Source organism: Cariama cristata, unplaced genomic scaffold, assembly GCF_000690535.1.
Source record: "Cariama cristata isolate BGI_N322 unplaced genomic scaffold, ASM69053v1 scaffold9300, whole genome shotgun sequence".
Classification (NCBI taxonomy): Eukaryota; Metazoa; Chordata; class Aves; order Cariamiformes; family Cariamidae; genus Cariama; species Cariama cristata.
In genome coordinates, this window is record NW_009595213.1 from 12720 (window position 1) to 27098 (window position 14379).

The 14379-nt window shown below is 52.7% G+C and overlaps 2 protein-coding genes across 2 annotated transcripts; one reads left to right on the forward strand and one right to left on the reverse strand.

The window, feature by feature from the left end:
* Positions 1 to 4006: 4006 nt before the first annotated feature.
* NRROS (negative regulator of reactive oxygen species) lies at positions 4007 to 6310 on the forward strand. The gene is made up of 2 exons (XM_009701168.1): positions 4007 to 4114; positions 4343 to 6310. The coding sequence occupies exons 1-2, from the start codon at positions 4007 to 4009 to the stop codon at positions 6308 to 6310; spliced, it is 2076 nt and encodes a 691-aa protein (XP_009699470.1).
* Positions 6311 to 10883: 4573 nt separating this feature from the next.
* CEP19 (centrosomal protein 19kDa) lies at positions 10884 to 11727 on the reverse strand. The gene is made up of 2 exons (XM_009701182.1): positions 11547 to 11727; positions 10884 to 11245 (listed from the first exon to the last, which is right to left on the reverse strand). The coding sequence occupies exons 1-2, from the start codon at positions 11674 to 11676 to the stop codon at positions 10884 to 10886; spliced, it is 492 nt and encodes a 163-aa protein (XP_009699484.1). The 5' UTR covers positions 11677 to 11727.
* Between the last annotated feature and the right edge of the window lie 2652 nt (positions 11728 to 14379).

The window sequence follows — 14379 nt, forward strand, 5'->3', positions numbered from 1 at the left end:
GATTGTTAAGGCAAAAAGATGGTTTGGAGGGAATGGGAGGTGGGAGGAATGGAGGAAGCTCACTGGGTGTAAAACCATATGAGGATTCCTGGTCCTTTCCTACAGCTGCAGGACTTGCAGCTGCCTGTGTGGACACAGCTGCAAGCAGCTGAATCTCCTTCAATTTAATCCACTCAATCCCTATCCCTGGACCATGCTGATTCTTAAAAAATAAAAACAAACCTTCAAAGCGCACATCCCACCCATTACTGGGAGGACTGAGTCGGGGCGTGATCCTGCTTGAGAGGAAGAGGAGGGGAGCAAGCAGCAGCTTTGGGATGTTTTCAAAACCATCTGGCTGCAGGATGTGGGGAAAGTGTGAAATGCAAAGCTGCTGCCAGCTGCCCCAGCACGGAGCTGGTGGCTGCTCTGTGGGGAGCAGCTCTGGTGTGCGGCTGCTTTCCGGGGAGGGATGGGGTGGGCAAGGCGCAGCCACGAGGTGTGAGGGCTCTCCCATCCCACGGTGCCCCATCAGCGAGCACCTTCACTGCTGGGGAAAGGGGATTACGCTGATTTGGCTTTGATCAACCAAAGAGATGGGCTGGGGCTGAAGCAGGGGGTGAAACACGTTGTTTTCTTTCCCAGCTCCTTCTGAGCTGCAGGGAGGAAGCTGGTTTGACCTTTGGGGCATCACCTTGTTTGGTGGCACCACACGAAGGAATCTCATCAGAAGGGCTCCCAGGAATTTCCTGATCACCCGAGAGTGGAGTACTGCCACAGGTGAGGATGTTCGAGTTTTATGGCTTCAAGACTTTCCAGCCCTGGGGTGAATCTCTGCTGGCTCCTACATCTCCAAGCGTCAGATGAGTGGTTTTGGTGCGGGCTGGGCTCGCAGCAGGGTTTTGGGGATGAGGAGTGGGTTTGTAATTGTCGGCCAGTCTCAGCCCCTCGTGTGACCTCGAGCAACACCATGGGAATTTTGCCCTGCTGGGGAGCTTCTGCCATCTGCTCTGGTTCACTTGGATGAGGAGTGCTTCTCTCTTTTCCTTCTTGATTTTTACACTTCAAACTTCCTTGAAAATGGAGGAAATGAAACCACAGGGCTTTTTTTGTGAGTGATATGGGAGAGCTCGGTCTCCTTCCAGAGAAGAAATGAAATTTAGGGTAAAGGCAGGAAAAATATCTCCCTAATCATTTGTGCTGGCTGCAGGAGTTTGGAGACCACTTGGTCTGGCAGGTGGGGGTGACCCAGGCTGTGAAGTCCCTTGGTGGGGTGCTTGGTGTGCCCCAATAACACGGTTCATCTCCTGACTGCGGCAGAAGGTCCCATTGGTGCCAGTGCCTGGGACATGGAGCATGGCCGTTCCCTGCTGATCCCACTGGCCAGGGTCCTGTTGCAGGGCTGAATCCTTTCTCCATAGTTTTGAACCCTTTCCCAGCTGGGTAAATCCAGGCAAACCATTTATCCCCCTCAGTGGCTGGATTTCCTGGGAATTTGGGGATGCATGAGGACCCTGGGAGAAGGGAGACATGGGGTGGGAAGGGAGATGGAGAGCAGGGGTAGATGGGGGTGAGGAGGAAGGGGGCCTCCCTGTTCATATCGCCTTGGAAATGTGGATTTTTCTCTCTCTCTGCCTTGAAAGTTGTGGGATAAGCCATTTATGCTGACTTTCACATAGGGATTGGCAGTTGGGAGGTCCCTGTATCCAGATGGGTCTGACTTGCACCCTAGGTGCTGGGTTTGCTGACATCCCGAGCAGCCCCAGGAGACCCAAAGGTCTGTGGGAGGTGGGATCTGAGCATCCTGAATCTCGCCTAGACAACACGAGAGGCTGGGCGCTGGTGTCCCAAAGCGGGGACTCAACATCTGGGGACGTGTTCACCCTCAGGTTGGGATGCAATGGGAAATAACAGCTCCTCCTCTTCCCCCATGGGAAGCGCATCCCTTGGCTCCTGTCGAAGCCGCTGCGCTGGCTGCTGGAGGCAAGCAGCGGAATAGGGGGACACAATGGGAATAGGTGCCATGGAGGGGAGTGCCACCCAGACGGTGGCTTTTCTCCAGCCCCGGCAGGGTCGGTGGCGTGGCTCCGCAGGCAAGAACCCCCCCTGGTGTCACTAGCGCTGGTGGCCAAAACCCCTGCAGGAGTTTTGCTGCTGGGGCTGTGCAGAGGAGTCGTGGTGCAAGGGTTGTCCCTGGTGCTGGCTTGTCCCCAAGAGCAGCGGGAGAGCCGGGAGCTGCATGGCCCTTGGCTGGGGCCGGTTCCCCCTGGCATCCCCCCTTCCTGCCTGCCTGGCCCCTGCGGTTCCTCCTTGCTGGGGAGCTGTTTGCGAGTGCATGACCCGGGTTCGAAGTGCTGAGATCAGTAAGCGAAGTGCCTGGCCACGCTCTCTGCCTCCATGTGACTGCAGTTTCCGTTAGCTCCTTCCGCAAAGGCTATATTAGTGTTAAGCGAGAAAGCGGGTGGGAGAAAAACCCAGTGGGTCGCACCTACCCTTGGCCCCAAGAACCCCCTGAGCGCAGCCGGAGGGGCTGCTGGCTGCAGGATGAGTTGCGGCGAACCCTGCGCGCCGCCCCACGTGGTGAGTAACTGCCCCACGATACCTTTGCCTGAGGGGGGGAAAACCCTGCTGGGGTTTTTTGGGGAGTACCTCTTGCCAGCTTTGAAGATCTGTGGTGGCCGTGCATCACTAATGCCCACACTCGCAAGAGCTGCGGCTGCGTGGGCCGGCGTGAACCGTGGGGAGCACCCCGGGTGCTCCCAGATCTCTTGCATGTGGGCTCCTCTGCAGGGCTGCGGGCAGGGGATTCCTGCCGGTGCTGCTGCCCGCTCTCCTGGCCGGGCAAATGCCATCTCCATAGCCCCAGGGAGGAGTGCGGGAGGACGGAGACGCTTCTGATGTTAGGGGAGGCCAGTGCTGGTTGGCAAAGAAACGCCGAGCTGGGTGAAGGAAAGTGTGAGCTTCTGCGGAGGGGTTCAGGGACCGAAGACAAGCTGGAGCCAAAGCCCCTGGTTTTTGGGTGCAGCGAGGACGCAGGAGGGTCCCTCTCCTGCCACTGTGCCTGGGTGCAAGGCACTGCTGGAGACCGAGGGCTTGGGAGGGCGCAAGCTGCTGTGCGTGAGCTCCAGCCCAGGGAGGGGGGGCTTCCCCTCCATCCCCACCAGTTTAAGAAATCCCACTTTGATAAGACACCAACTTAATGCTTTTGGCTGTCCCAAGGAAGGAGACAACCCAGGATGCGTCCCCTGCTCCCTCTGTGCTGTGAGGCTCCAGCTACCCAGGCAGCCAAAAATAACCCCCAGTTTCTTCTTCAAGCCCTGGCAGCTATGAAAAGGCCGCTTGCTGAGACCTTGCTGCTCATTTGCCTGAGGTTCAGCTTTTCCCCAGATGCAAATGCTGTCAGCTCCGGTTCCACCAACTTAGTAATGGGGCACCTCGCGCTAGAGAGCCTCTGCTTCTCCAGGAGGACCTCCGGCAGCGGCGGGTGCTGGAGAGGACTCGGTGGTGGCTGGGTCGGTGTCCCCCGGGGGAGCGATTGGCACTGGAGAGCAGAGGGACGCAAGCCCTGGCTGGGGGGAAAGCCTTTGCTAGAGGGTTGCAGTTCAGTGGCATTTGCGAGCAGCTGTGCAGCGGCGGCGGTGCCTTTCCCATGTGCGTTGCCCCGTGTGGGGACCGGGTTGCCACCTTCTCTTCTCCTGCCCTCCAGGCTCTTCTTGGTGGACCCCCACGAGGGCTCCTGCTGGGGCAGGTGGGCTCGGTGTCGGGGCTCTTTGCCATGTCTCCTGGTGGTCCGGGACTCCTGGGGTGCGGTGGCTGTCACTATGGCATGTTGGGAACCCGTGGCCCCTGGGTGCACCTGGGGGCAATGACGGGAGCTGTGCGACTGTTTGCAGGCAGCAGCAGCGGGCAGGTTCACCGCTGCCATGATGGGCTCCCTGGGAAAATCTGCACCTTTTGGAACGAGCGGTTCTGCAGCTTTTGACCTTCTCGCCTCTGTCTCCATCTCCGCAGGAGTGCCGTCGCTGAGATGGAGGCCCCGCTCCCTGGCCTCTCCCTGCTTCTGGTCCTCCTGGCAGTGGGATGGGGAAGCAGGGCGTTCGCAGCCTGGGCAACTTCTCCTGGTGGCTGCGAGCTCGTAAGTCCTCTCTTGCAAACCCCCACCCTTCTGACTGCTTGGTCCTGCCCTGCAGAGCCCAGGTGCTTCAGCATCTCCAGACCTTCCCCCTCCCAGCTACCAGCTTAGCTTACGGGGTGGACAACAGAGCCACCTCCTCCATCCTCACTCTGCTCCCCAAACTTCTCCCCCCTCATCTCCCATCTCCTGCCTCTCAGAGCAGCGTTACGTATCCACTTCTTCCTTTAGGTGCAGAGCATTGCAGACTGCACCGGGAGATGGCTGAGCTCCATCCCAGGAAATCTTCAAGGCGATACGGAGGAGCTGTTGCTCGATGACAACACTATCCAGGTCCTGGGCAACGCCTCCCTGCTGTCGTACCGCCAGCTGCGGCATCTCAGCGTGCCCAAGAACCGGCTGGAGCTCATTGAGCCCGGCACCTTCCTCAGCAGCCAAGGCCTCCACGTGCTCTCCCTGGCAGACAACCTCCTCTTCACCAACTACTCCCTGACAGCAGCTGCTCTTTCTGCTCTGCCAGCCTTGAGGAAGCTGGATCTAGCTGGAAACCGCCTCACTGAGGACATGGTATCGGTTTTGGTCTGGAACCTGTCCTCCTTGGAATCCTTGTCTGTGGCCAGGAACATCATCATGAGGCTGGACTTGTCCGTCTTCACAAACCTGACACAGCTCTTGGAGCTGAACCTGGAGAAGAACTACATCTTTGAGATTGACCAAGCTTTCGAAGGGCTCCAGAGGCTGCAAAGGCTCAACATTGCTTACAACTACCTCCCCTGCGTAGTGGAGTTCGGCCTGACCCAGCTCAGGGTGCTCAACGTCAGCAACAATGTCATCGAGTGGTTTCTGGCCCTGGAAAGCGATGACCTCTTTGAGCTGGAAGTGCTGGATCTGTCCCACAACCGCCTCCTATTCTTCCCCGTGCTGCCCCGGCAGAGCAAGCTGCACTCCTTGCTGCTGAAGGACAACGAGATGAGCTTCTACCAGCGCCTCCCCAACGGCACATCCCTGGCAAATGTCACGGTGCAGTTCCTGCTCATTGACGGCAACTCCACCAATGTCACGACGGTCAGCCTCTGGGATGAGATCTGCCACAGCAACCTCTCCTCCCTGCGCCTCCTGGACATGAGCCAGAACCAGGTCTGGTACCTGCCAGAGGGTTTCCTGGCCCAGATGCCCTCCCTGACCCACCTGAAGCTCAACCAGAACTGCCTGGAGACGTTTCACCTGTCGGAGGGGGACCCCTTAGCCATGCTGATGGAGCTGGACCTCAGCCAGAACCAGCTGGCGGAGCTGGGAGCGGACGTGGGGGCTGGAGATGTCCTGCCCAACCTGCAGCTCTTCAACCTCAGCACCAACAGGCTGCGGGCGCTTCCTCCTGGGGTTTTCACCTGCACCAGGAAGATCACTACAGTGGACCTCAGCCGCAACCGGGTTGACCTCTGTCCCCAGCCAGCCGTTGTAGGTGAGGCAGAGAGTCCTCCCTGTGTGGACATCAGGGGTGTCAAGACCTTGACTCATCTCTCCTTGGCCGGCTGTGATCTGCAGGGACTGGGCGGCCACCCCTTCCAGGGGACATCGCTGATGCATTTGGACCTGTCCGACAACCCTCAGGCACTATCGGGGGACCTGGGGTGGCTGCAGGACCTCACTCTGACGCTGCAGGTGTTGTCTCTGAGGAACACCAGCCTCTCCTCTGCCGTGGTGGACTTCTCTGCCTTTAACAGCCTCGTGCGCTTGGACCTGTCAGAGAACTCCTTGACTGTCTTCCCCACCTCGCTGGGCGTCCTGAAACTGCGCAGCCTGGACCTGCGGGACAACTGCCTCCCGGCCCTCCCGCCGGACATGGCGCAGACGCTGCTGGGGAAGACCCTAGAGGAGGTCTACCTCAGCCGAAATCCCTACAACTGCTGCACGCTGGGCTGGTGGGATGTCCTGCAGCAGGTGGAGGGGTTGCACGTCCCTGATGGGCAGGAGGTGACCTGCAGCTACGCCTCCCGCACGCTGAACCCCAGGGCGCTGCCCGAGCCCGTCCTGTGGAGCTGCCGCTGGCAGACGGCCGACCTGGCGCTCTTCTACCTGGTGCTGGCTCTGCCCACCTGCCTGACGCTCCTGGTGGCCTTCGCTGTCATCTTCCTCACACTCAAGCAAAAGCTGCTGAAAATGGTGAAAAGCCAGTGTGGAGTGTCCAGCCCTTACTGATGGCTGAGGAGGAGGAGGAGGAAGGGCTCAGGAATGGTGAATGCGAGCAGGTTGTCAGGATTACAGGTGATAACCCCTCCGAGGTGGGTGAGAGAGAGACTTGGATGGATGGAGGACCAGAGGGTGCTGGGAGAGCTCCTCTTCCTGCTACGGATGCCCTAAGGGTACCCAAAGGGTGCAGGGCTGCGTCCAGTGATGGAGCCTCGGGCTGTGCTGGGCATCCTCAAAGGACACCCCTTCAGCTGATGCTGGCGAGAGCCGAGCGGACACGACACCAAACACCTCTTGGCCAAAGGCGCACGGACAGTTTCCCCCAGCGCTGTTTCTCCCCCTCTTCAGGCAGTTCCTTTTATTTATTCACCCCTGTAGCCAACTCTCAGCTGCAAAACATCCTCCAGGTCTGCAACCAGCCTTCACGAATTGCCCCAGGCTGGAGCAAGCATCACCCAGGCACCGTAGAGAAGGGTCTCGGTGACCACAGCTTCCCACGCTGCTCTTGCCGGCTCTGATAAACTCGCAGGCAGCCCTGGGTGTGCACCCGTGCGCTGGTAAGAGAGGCGTTGTCAGCAGGGCTGAAAGACACGTTTTGGGGTGGTGTTGCTTGGTTAAGTCACAATCCCGGTTAGAAAAACCCATTAAAAATAGCCCAAGCTGTAATGAAGTAAAATATTGATGGAAAGACAGGAGAATAAATTATATCACTGGTAATGTTTTATCATTGATTTCTTTCTCTCCGGCAACTGCCGGATTAAACAGATGCAAAAGAGATAAAATAAAGAGAAAGCCTTCCTCCTTGTTGCACAAGCTCCGCTCTCATGGGCTGTCGGCTCCAGCGGCGTGCGGGGGTTTTCCTCCACCCAGCCCTGGTTGCAGCAGCCTGCTACCTGGGGAAGTGTCACGTTGTTCCTCGGAGGGTTCCTGTGGGTGGAAAAGAGAAGTGATGGTGGTTTGTGCTAACTGAAAAGCCCTGCTGAGAACCGGAGTGGCTTTATTCCTGTGGCATCATCGGGGTTTTTTATTCCACTGAACTGTGTGTCTGAATTTAATGGGAACACGGCGTAGGGGGAAGTGAGCGGCAGTGCCGGTGTGGGTGTGCCGGGGGCTTGTCCTTGCCGGGACCTGGAGAAGCTCAGTGGGGCGATGCAGGGTGTGCCGGGGGCTCGAGCGCCGGTGTCACGCTGCCTTGCACTGGAGTCGGCCTGGGAGGTGGTGGAGGGAGATGCCCGAGGCTGGCGTGGGGCCGGCAGTGATGGTGGGGGCAGCACAGGCAGGTGCAAGCAGCGAGAGCCAAGGCTGGCAGCAGGGCCAGGAGGGCAGCACCCTCCCTGGCACAGGCGTGGGGACAAGGATTGGGGTCATCGGTGAGCCTTCCATGGCTGATTGCCGTGCTGGGCTGGAAAAAATGGTGTCGGTCGGACCACGCTGGACCAGCCAGCAGCACCGCTGGGGCCTGAGTACTGGCAAGGCTCTGGAAACCCAGCTGTCAAGTCTGTCTCAGAAAACGGCCACTGTCTGGCCTTATTTTAGACCAAAATAGCCAAAACCGAATCAGGCCTCAGCTGGGGAATCCCTCAACCTATTTCAGCCGTTCTTTTGCCTGTAAGCTGCACGCCCAAGGGACAACAGTGACCTATAAATACGTCCCTGTGCTGTCCTCTGTCAGGTCTGCACCAGCACTGAGTGCCGCAGCCACGTTTCAGCGTTTCCCCGCTGGCAGGGTGAGCAGGGTGCCCCTGTGAGCTCCCCTCTCCCTGGGGCCATTTCCCTCTGCTGTGGGCGCCGGGTCTGGCCTCGGAGGATGGATGTGTGCGCTTCCTCCATCGCCGCAGCCGCTGCTGCTTCTCCTTTGGTGGGGGGATGTGGGGCGCAGCACGTAGGTAGGAACCTGTGAGTCTGGCCCGGGATAAAAGTGGATAAAAAGTGGGTATTCTTGCTCGTACTGAGCTGATGGGAGGGATGCTCAACGCTCCTCCATCACGGGAGGTGTTGGCAGCTTTGCCCGGGCACAGGGGCACAGTGCCCAGAAAGCTGAGGCTCACCTGGAGCTGGGATGTCAGGTCAACAAGACAAGCTTCTGCTTTCAGAGTAGTTGGTGTCCCTACAAAGCTGCTGTCCATCATCTTTGCGAGGTCGCGGTGATCAGGGGAGGTCCTCAGTGACTGGAGAAAGGTAAATGTCGCATCCACCTTCAGTAACGGCCAACAGGACATCCTGGGTGGCATCAGGATGGTTGCTCTCATGTCGGGAAAACCATGGAGTATGCTTTCTTGGAGCATGTTTCTAGAAGAAGAGCATGGTTGGGAGCAGTTGGCTTAGATTGGCCAAGGGTTAAGTCACGCCTGACCAACCCGCTTGCCTGTCACGATGAAACAGATGGATTTGTAGGCAAGGGGAGAGCAGTGGGTACCAGCTACCTCAACGTCAGCAAGGCTTTCAACACCGTGTCCCATAACGTTCTTGCACCCAAGTGAGGATGTCACGGTCTGGATAGGTGGGCAAAATCAGTTGGATGATCAGCCACATCTTGGATAGCAGTTAGTAGGACGCACGCAACCAGGAGGTTGGTGAGAAGACACCAGGGGTCTGATCTGGGATCTGTGCCATTTGATGTCTTTGTCCGATATCTGGAGTAGGCTGTGGAGTGCCTTCATCTCAAGTTCACAGATGAGCCCAAACTGGAGGACCAGTTGATATTGGGTAGGGCTGTCATCCTGAAGGACCGAGGTGGGCTGGAGGAATGGGCCAGCAGGAACCTCATGACCCAGGGAAGTGATCACCCTCCCTCAACTCGGCGCTCGTTAGACCTCACGTAGCCCTCATCTGGCGAGGATGGCCGTGCCTGGGGAGGTGGGGTGCAGGCCACATCCTGCAGACCCCACCAGGATAAAGCTGGGTGCAGGCTGGCCTGACCCCAGGGCAGGCTGACTGTGGAGCAGAGGTTCCCGTGGGTCCCCTCCCAGCCAAGCGGGAGATCTTTATGTGCTGTTATGTTGCAATTTTTGACTGGAATCAGAGCAAGGCCTGTGCCAGAGATCTACACACCCCTTCCGTTCCTGGGAAAGCTGAGTCAGGCTTTCTGGGTTTTTTTTTTTATTTTTGGCAAGGGAGGCATCGTCTTCCATTTCTCTTCTGTGAAGACTCCCTAGGACAAATGTAAGCTCACTCATCTTCTTCAGTGATGACAAAATACAGCGGTTTAATTGACACTCGTTTCAGATTTTTCACAGAACTGTCTGTACCATTTCAGTGTGGAGGAGGACAGCTCTTCCAAACCCCAGCTTCTGCGCTATGCTACGCTGTCTTATTGATAAAAGCGACAGTTTTAATTCATTCGTGGTTGCAAGAAGAACGGAAAATAAATTGATCTTGGAGGCACTTTACAGCTCCTCTTAGTGACCGCAGGCATGAGTTTGTTGAGGCCGCTCAATGTGGGATGAAGGCCCATCCCACTCACAACCCTCACAAGCCACCCAGATTCAGAAAGCCAAAACCTGGGGAGATTTTGGAGTTGCATAATTTTCTAAAGAATCCTAAACTTAGTCATCCAATTCTTACAAGAGAGCAGGATTTGGCTAGTCCAAACCAGCTGAGGTAGACAGTGGGATTAAAAACTTCAGTGGGCTAAGTAAAATATTCGTTCACAGAGATGAATTTCTCAGTCACCATCAAAACACTCCGTGGAGGACCTTTTGCTGTAGAGTTACTTGTGATGCCAGGTTCTCCCCTAGCATGATTTTGAGTGAGCCGGGAACCGTAGTCTGATGAGGCAGCAGGGGTAAAGGTTTTGTTTCACTCTAAAACCACCCCCAGCCTTTGTGACCTTCTACCACACTACTTTTTTCGGATGGTTTAAGCACATTTTCCCAGAACCGTGCACCTACTGAGAAAGCATCGTAAGGAAACAAAATACCTCACTTCATCAGTTTGAAATCACTGGATTTTTCAAAAGTACTTTCAAGACTAATTTATTTTCTAGACATTCCATTTCTTAAATATAAGGATTTATATTTGTGTAAGCTGAAGCTGGAGATTTAAGCATCGCTTAGGAAATGCGAAAGCAGTATTCTCAATGCAATGTTGATTTATCCAGAAAGACTGATATATATTTAACATTCCAGCAAGGAATAATAAATACCATACTTACTTACACAATAAAGCTTTAACATTGCCCTCAAGACATAAATATTTAACACTTCATTATCAGACAAAGCTGGATAGAAATCACAGCAAGGCAAGCTGTGAGATTTTCAGCCAAAGATGACTGAAATGTAAACAAACGAAAGATTAAATAATTTAAAAGTATTTCAGGCACTCATACATAGGAGAAGACTAAAAACACCCAATAAGTTCTGCTGCCCCAATTTCCATTTCATCAAGCCTGGCTTCTTAAAAAATGTTCCCTTGAACCTGGAATTGCTGTAGCACCTTAGGTTCTGCGTAGCCAATGTAATGCGCATCAATTGCATGAGCTGAAAACGATGCGGTAGAATACACATGCTGACACATTGTTTTCTCTGTCAGGACTTCAAGATTTGTCTCTGAACCCCCCCAACCAAGACATCTTTGTCCGGAATCAGATTTCGTCACCCGACTCCACGTCCCAGCCACAGGACTCCAGCTGCTCATCCTGTGGAAACTCAACTTCAATGTCATAGATGAAACCTGGGTCGTCCTTCTTCTTCCTGTTCTTTTCGAAGAGCTCATCCATGATGCTCTTCCTTTTGGCTAGTTCCTTGTCATCTAGTTTGTTCATATCCTCTTCTGGGTCAATGGTCTCTTCCTTCCGAAACTTTTCCAAGCTCTCAGCCAGGCTCTCTCCTCCCAGATGACCTTTCAGCAAGCTGTACAGCTTCTCTAGCTGACGCAGTGAGACCCCTTCGAGGTAAGCCTTGTGCCGAGGGTTATTCTTCAACTGCTCAGCAGCCAAGCTGCAGTCTAAAGAGAAAGCCACTGTGAAGAATCACAGGTGCAAGCAAATCTCCTCCCATAAACAGATCATCTTCTCCCAAACCCTCACAAGTAAGACCTCCAGACTTAGTAGAGCCACTACTCAGGTTAAGATGTAGCCTTGGGCTCCTAGAGGGAGAGGGTGTTAGCCCAAAACAACCCCTCTTTGCACTCCCTGCACGCCGGTGAGAAGCTACCCAGCGGTTACTAAAAATGCTGTTACCAACTAGCCGTTCCTCTCGCTGCCTGTGGAGAGGACTTGGGGAATGCTACAAGTAAGGCACTGCACCTGAGAACTTGGAGAAATTTCTGACAGGCATGATGCGCTGGCGGGTCTTATCCCTGTTGTCATCTTTGTAGATCAGGATAATGGACGGAGGCCGAAAGCAGATGCCGCACTTCTTCGCAACGTAAGTCATTACAGCTCTTGCTTCTGGCTCAGGTGTGGTCAGTTTTATCAGAGATGTCCTCACCAATGTCAAAGCTCGCTGAAAAACAGGAAAAGAAAAAAGGGAAAGAAAGCGTGAGTGTCTTTCGGTACTGTTCTTTTTATCAGGGTTAGAGTGACCCAAGGTCGGCAAAAACACACAGCCACAGTCTAAGTCTCCCGGATTTCGATGGAACCTGAACACGTCCCTACATGCTCTGTGAGGCGGGTGCCAGGGCACAGAGTGACTCCCAACCTCTGGTTTACATCTTTGTCACTACTCGGGCTTTCAATCAGGATGACGTATCTCACACAAGTTAATGTTTCAGTCTACCAGCTAAGTAAAGTACCGCACAGTCAAATGATACCTAAAAGATGGTTTTTTTAAAAAATATTGATTCATTTTTAAAGTGAGAAAGATCACAAAATAGTAAATCAATGTATTACAGTTTCTTCACAAACACCACTTACGGCATATTGTATCCATCCTTCTGGAAAGCCAGGAGTTGTTTACCTACCAAACCCTTTTCTGCTCTAACCACCAGGCTTTTAACTTTCTATCGCCTGACAGTTCATATGAAACCTCCAGGTGCGACTCCAGGGAGAATCCAATTTTTTCAGTAAAGATATAAAGATATATTTATGCTGTAAGCTTATTTGAGCATAGCTGAAAAAAAAAAGTCATAAAAATGCAGCTAAAATGAAAATTTGAAACGTCTTGGAACCCCACTGAAAGACTTTCCACAAAATTAAATCTGAATGCTGCAAGAGTTGCAACAAAGACAGAATTCTATTGTACATACTTGTCTATTATATATTTGTTTTGAAAATTTATAAATTGATTGATATGGTTCAAATATCCTTTATTTATCTCTGTTTCTGTCACAAACCTGGGGATATCACGCTCCTTATTTCATATGATAAGGGAGAACCTTGCATCCATAATGCTTATTTATGTAACACTGGAATTCCTCCCTTTTTTAAAAAAGAGATTTTAAGAGGAGGGCTACCTAATCAGTTTTTTTAAAGCTTTCTTAGAGTTTCAGAGTGACCTCAGTATAGCACCATATCTGTAACCTCTGACAGGTGGGATAAGGACAGAGAAGAGATTCAGAAATGAAGGACAAAAGTAATTAAACTCCTTATTAGATGACAATGAAAATATGAATTCATTTTAAAGGGAGGAGATGATGTTCAACTGTTTACTCCTTCTCAAACTAAAATACGCCATCAATGAAACCAAAAGGCTGAGAACTTACAAGTGACAAATGGAAATGCTTTTTACACAGCACGTTAGTATTGGTAGAGCTTAAGCTATAAAACGTTCACGAAGGTTGAGAGTGTCAAGATTTGAAAACGCTGACCTGCTGCGTGTGTATGCAGAGGAACCAAGAGCTTTTGTCCTACTTAAAAGATGGAGAAAGCGGGTGGGCGGGGAGGAAGCCCTGACTGACCCACTAAATATATGGCTGTATTTATAGAGATAGCACGAACATACTGTACGCACTAGAATTTCAGTTTAAAGTAAAGACTACTGCACAGTGCGTTGGTCAGCTACTACATAAATGAGGTTAAGAAGTTAATCCGTAATTATCCTTTTTACTCTTCTCTGTAGCACTTTGTCTTGCAACAGGAGAAGAGGAACGTCAGTCTGACTGGCAGCAACAACTTCTCTTTTTCTACCTTATCGCGTTTGTCCACACCCAAAATGCTCTTGAGAACTCTTAAGCGTCAGCTCTGCCCTTGGCTCTGTCCTCTTTCCAAGTCAGATGAAATACTAGAGGAGACCTAAAGATCCAAATCGGCTGCAGATCCTCTTTCCCAGCTTGGCGTACAACACTGAATGCACGTGTGATTTTGTTTTGGTTTTAAATAAGTGAAAAGATGCCAAACGTGAAAGTTATCTCCTTCTCCGACTACTCTACAGACTGCAGTAAGGCAAAGTAAGAAATTATACCTGAAAAATTAATGTATGTCTCCAAATCAAGAAAAATTTCATTAATCTTCAAAAGCTACTTCGAAGTTGAGTTGAAAAGTCTTCCTTTGTTGTTAAAAGCCATGTAGGAAAGAGTTCAAATTTGCAGTAATGTTCTCAATATTGAAAATTAACTACAGCTGCTCTATTTTTTGCTTTTAAATAGTTCTACGAATCGGGCAGAAAAGCAGAAGTCTCTCAAGAGCCATTTTCACTATCTTAAAATGAGAAATGATGCTTCAAACTGAACTGAAATGGCTTTCTGAAGGGTCACTGACAATCACGACAGCGGGCCTCCATCTAAGAAACAGCTAAGAAATCCTTAGAAGAGAAATACATGAGAAGAAGCCATTTGGATGCACATAAAAGAGGGGAAAGAGGTTTTGTATTTATCAGGTAAAGCAAACAGAGACCTTTGCTACCAGGCGTGAAAGGCTGGTTCCAGTAGCTCTGAAACACAAACAGCTGGGTTTTTTTTTGCCCTGCCAACTTCTGCGCTGCAACAGCAGAACTACTTTTGCCGTTAAAAAGCCGCTTTTCTATCACTTGTTTCTGCCGGCCGAGCAAACCCTCGGGGTCGTGAGCGGTCGAGGCCTCCACGTTGAGAGAGAAGGGGAAGTGGGGCAGGATCGGGTTCGTCCTACCCGCTTCTGGCCCCTTCCCCTCACTCCAGACGGCGGCGGGACCGGGCAGGAAAACGCTTCCGCGGTGGTGGCGGCC

Coding starts and splice junctions, on each gene's coding strand:
- NRROS (XM_009701168.1), top strand. CDS start 4,007: ATGGAGGCCCCGCTCCCTGGCCTCTCCCTGCTTCTGGTCCTCCTGGCA. Junction 4,115..4,342: donor CTCCTGGTGGCTGCGAGCTC/GTAAGTCCTCTC, acceptor TTCTTCCTTTAG/GTGCAGAGCATTGCAGACTG.
- CEP19 (XM_009701182.1), bottom strand. CDS start 11,676: ATGACTTACGTTGCGAAGAAGTGCGGCATCTGCTTTCGGCCTCCGTCC. Junction 11,246..11,546: donor AAATTTCTCCAAGTTCTCAG/GTGCAGTGCCTT, acceptor CTTTCTCTTTAG/ACTGCAGCTTGGCTGCTGAG.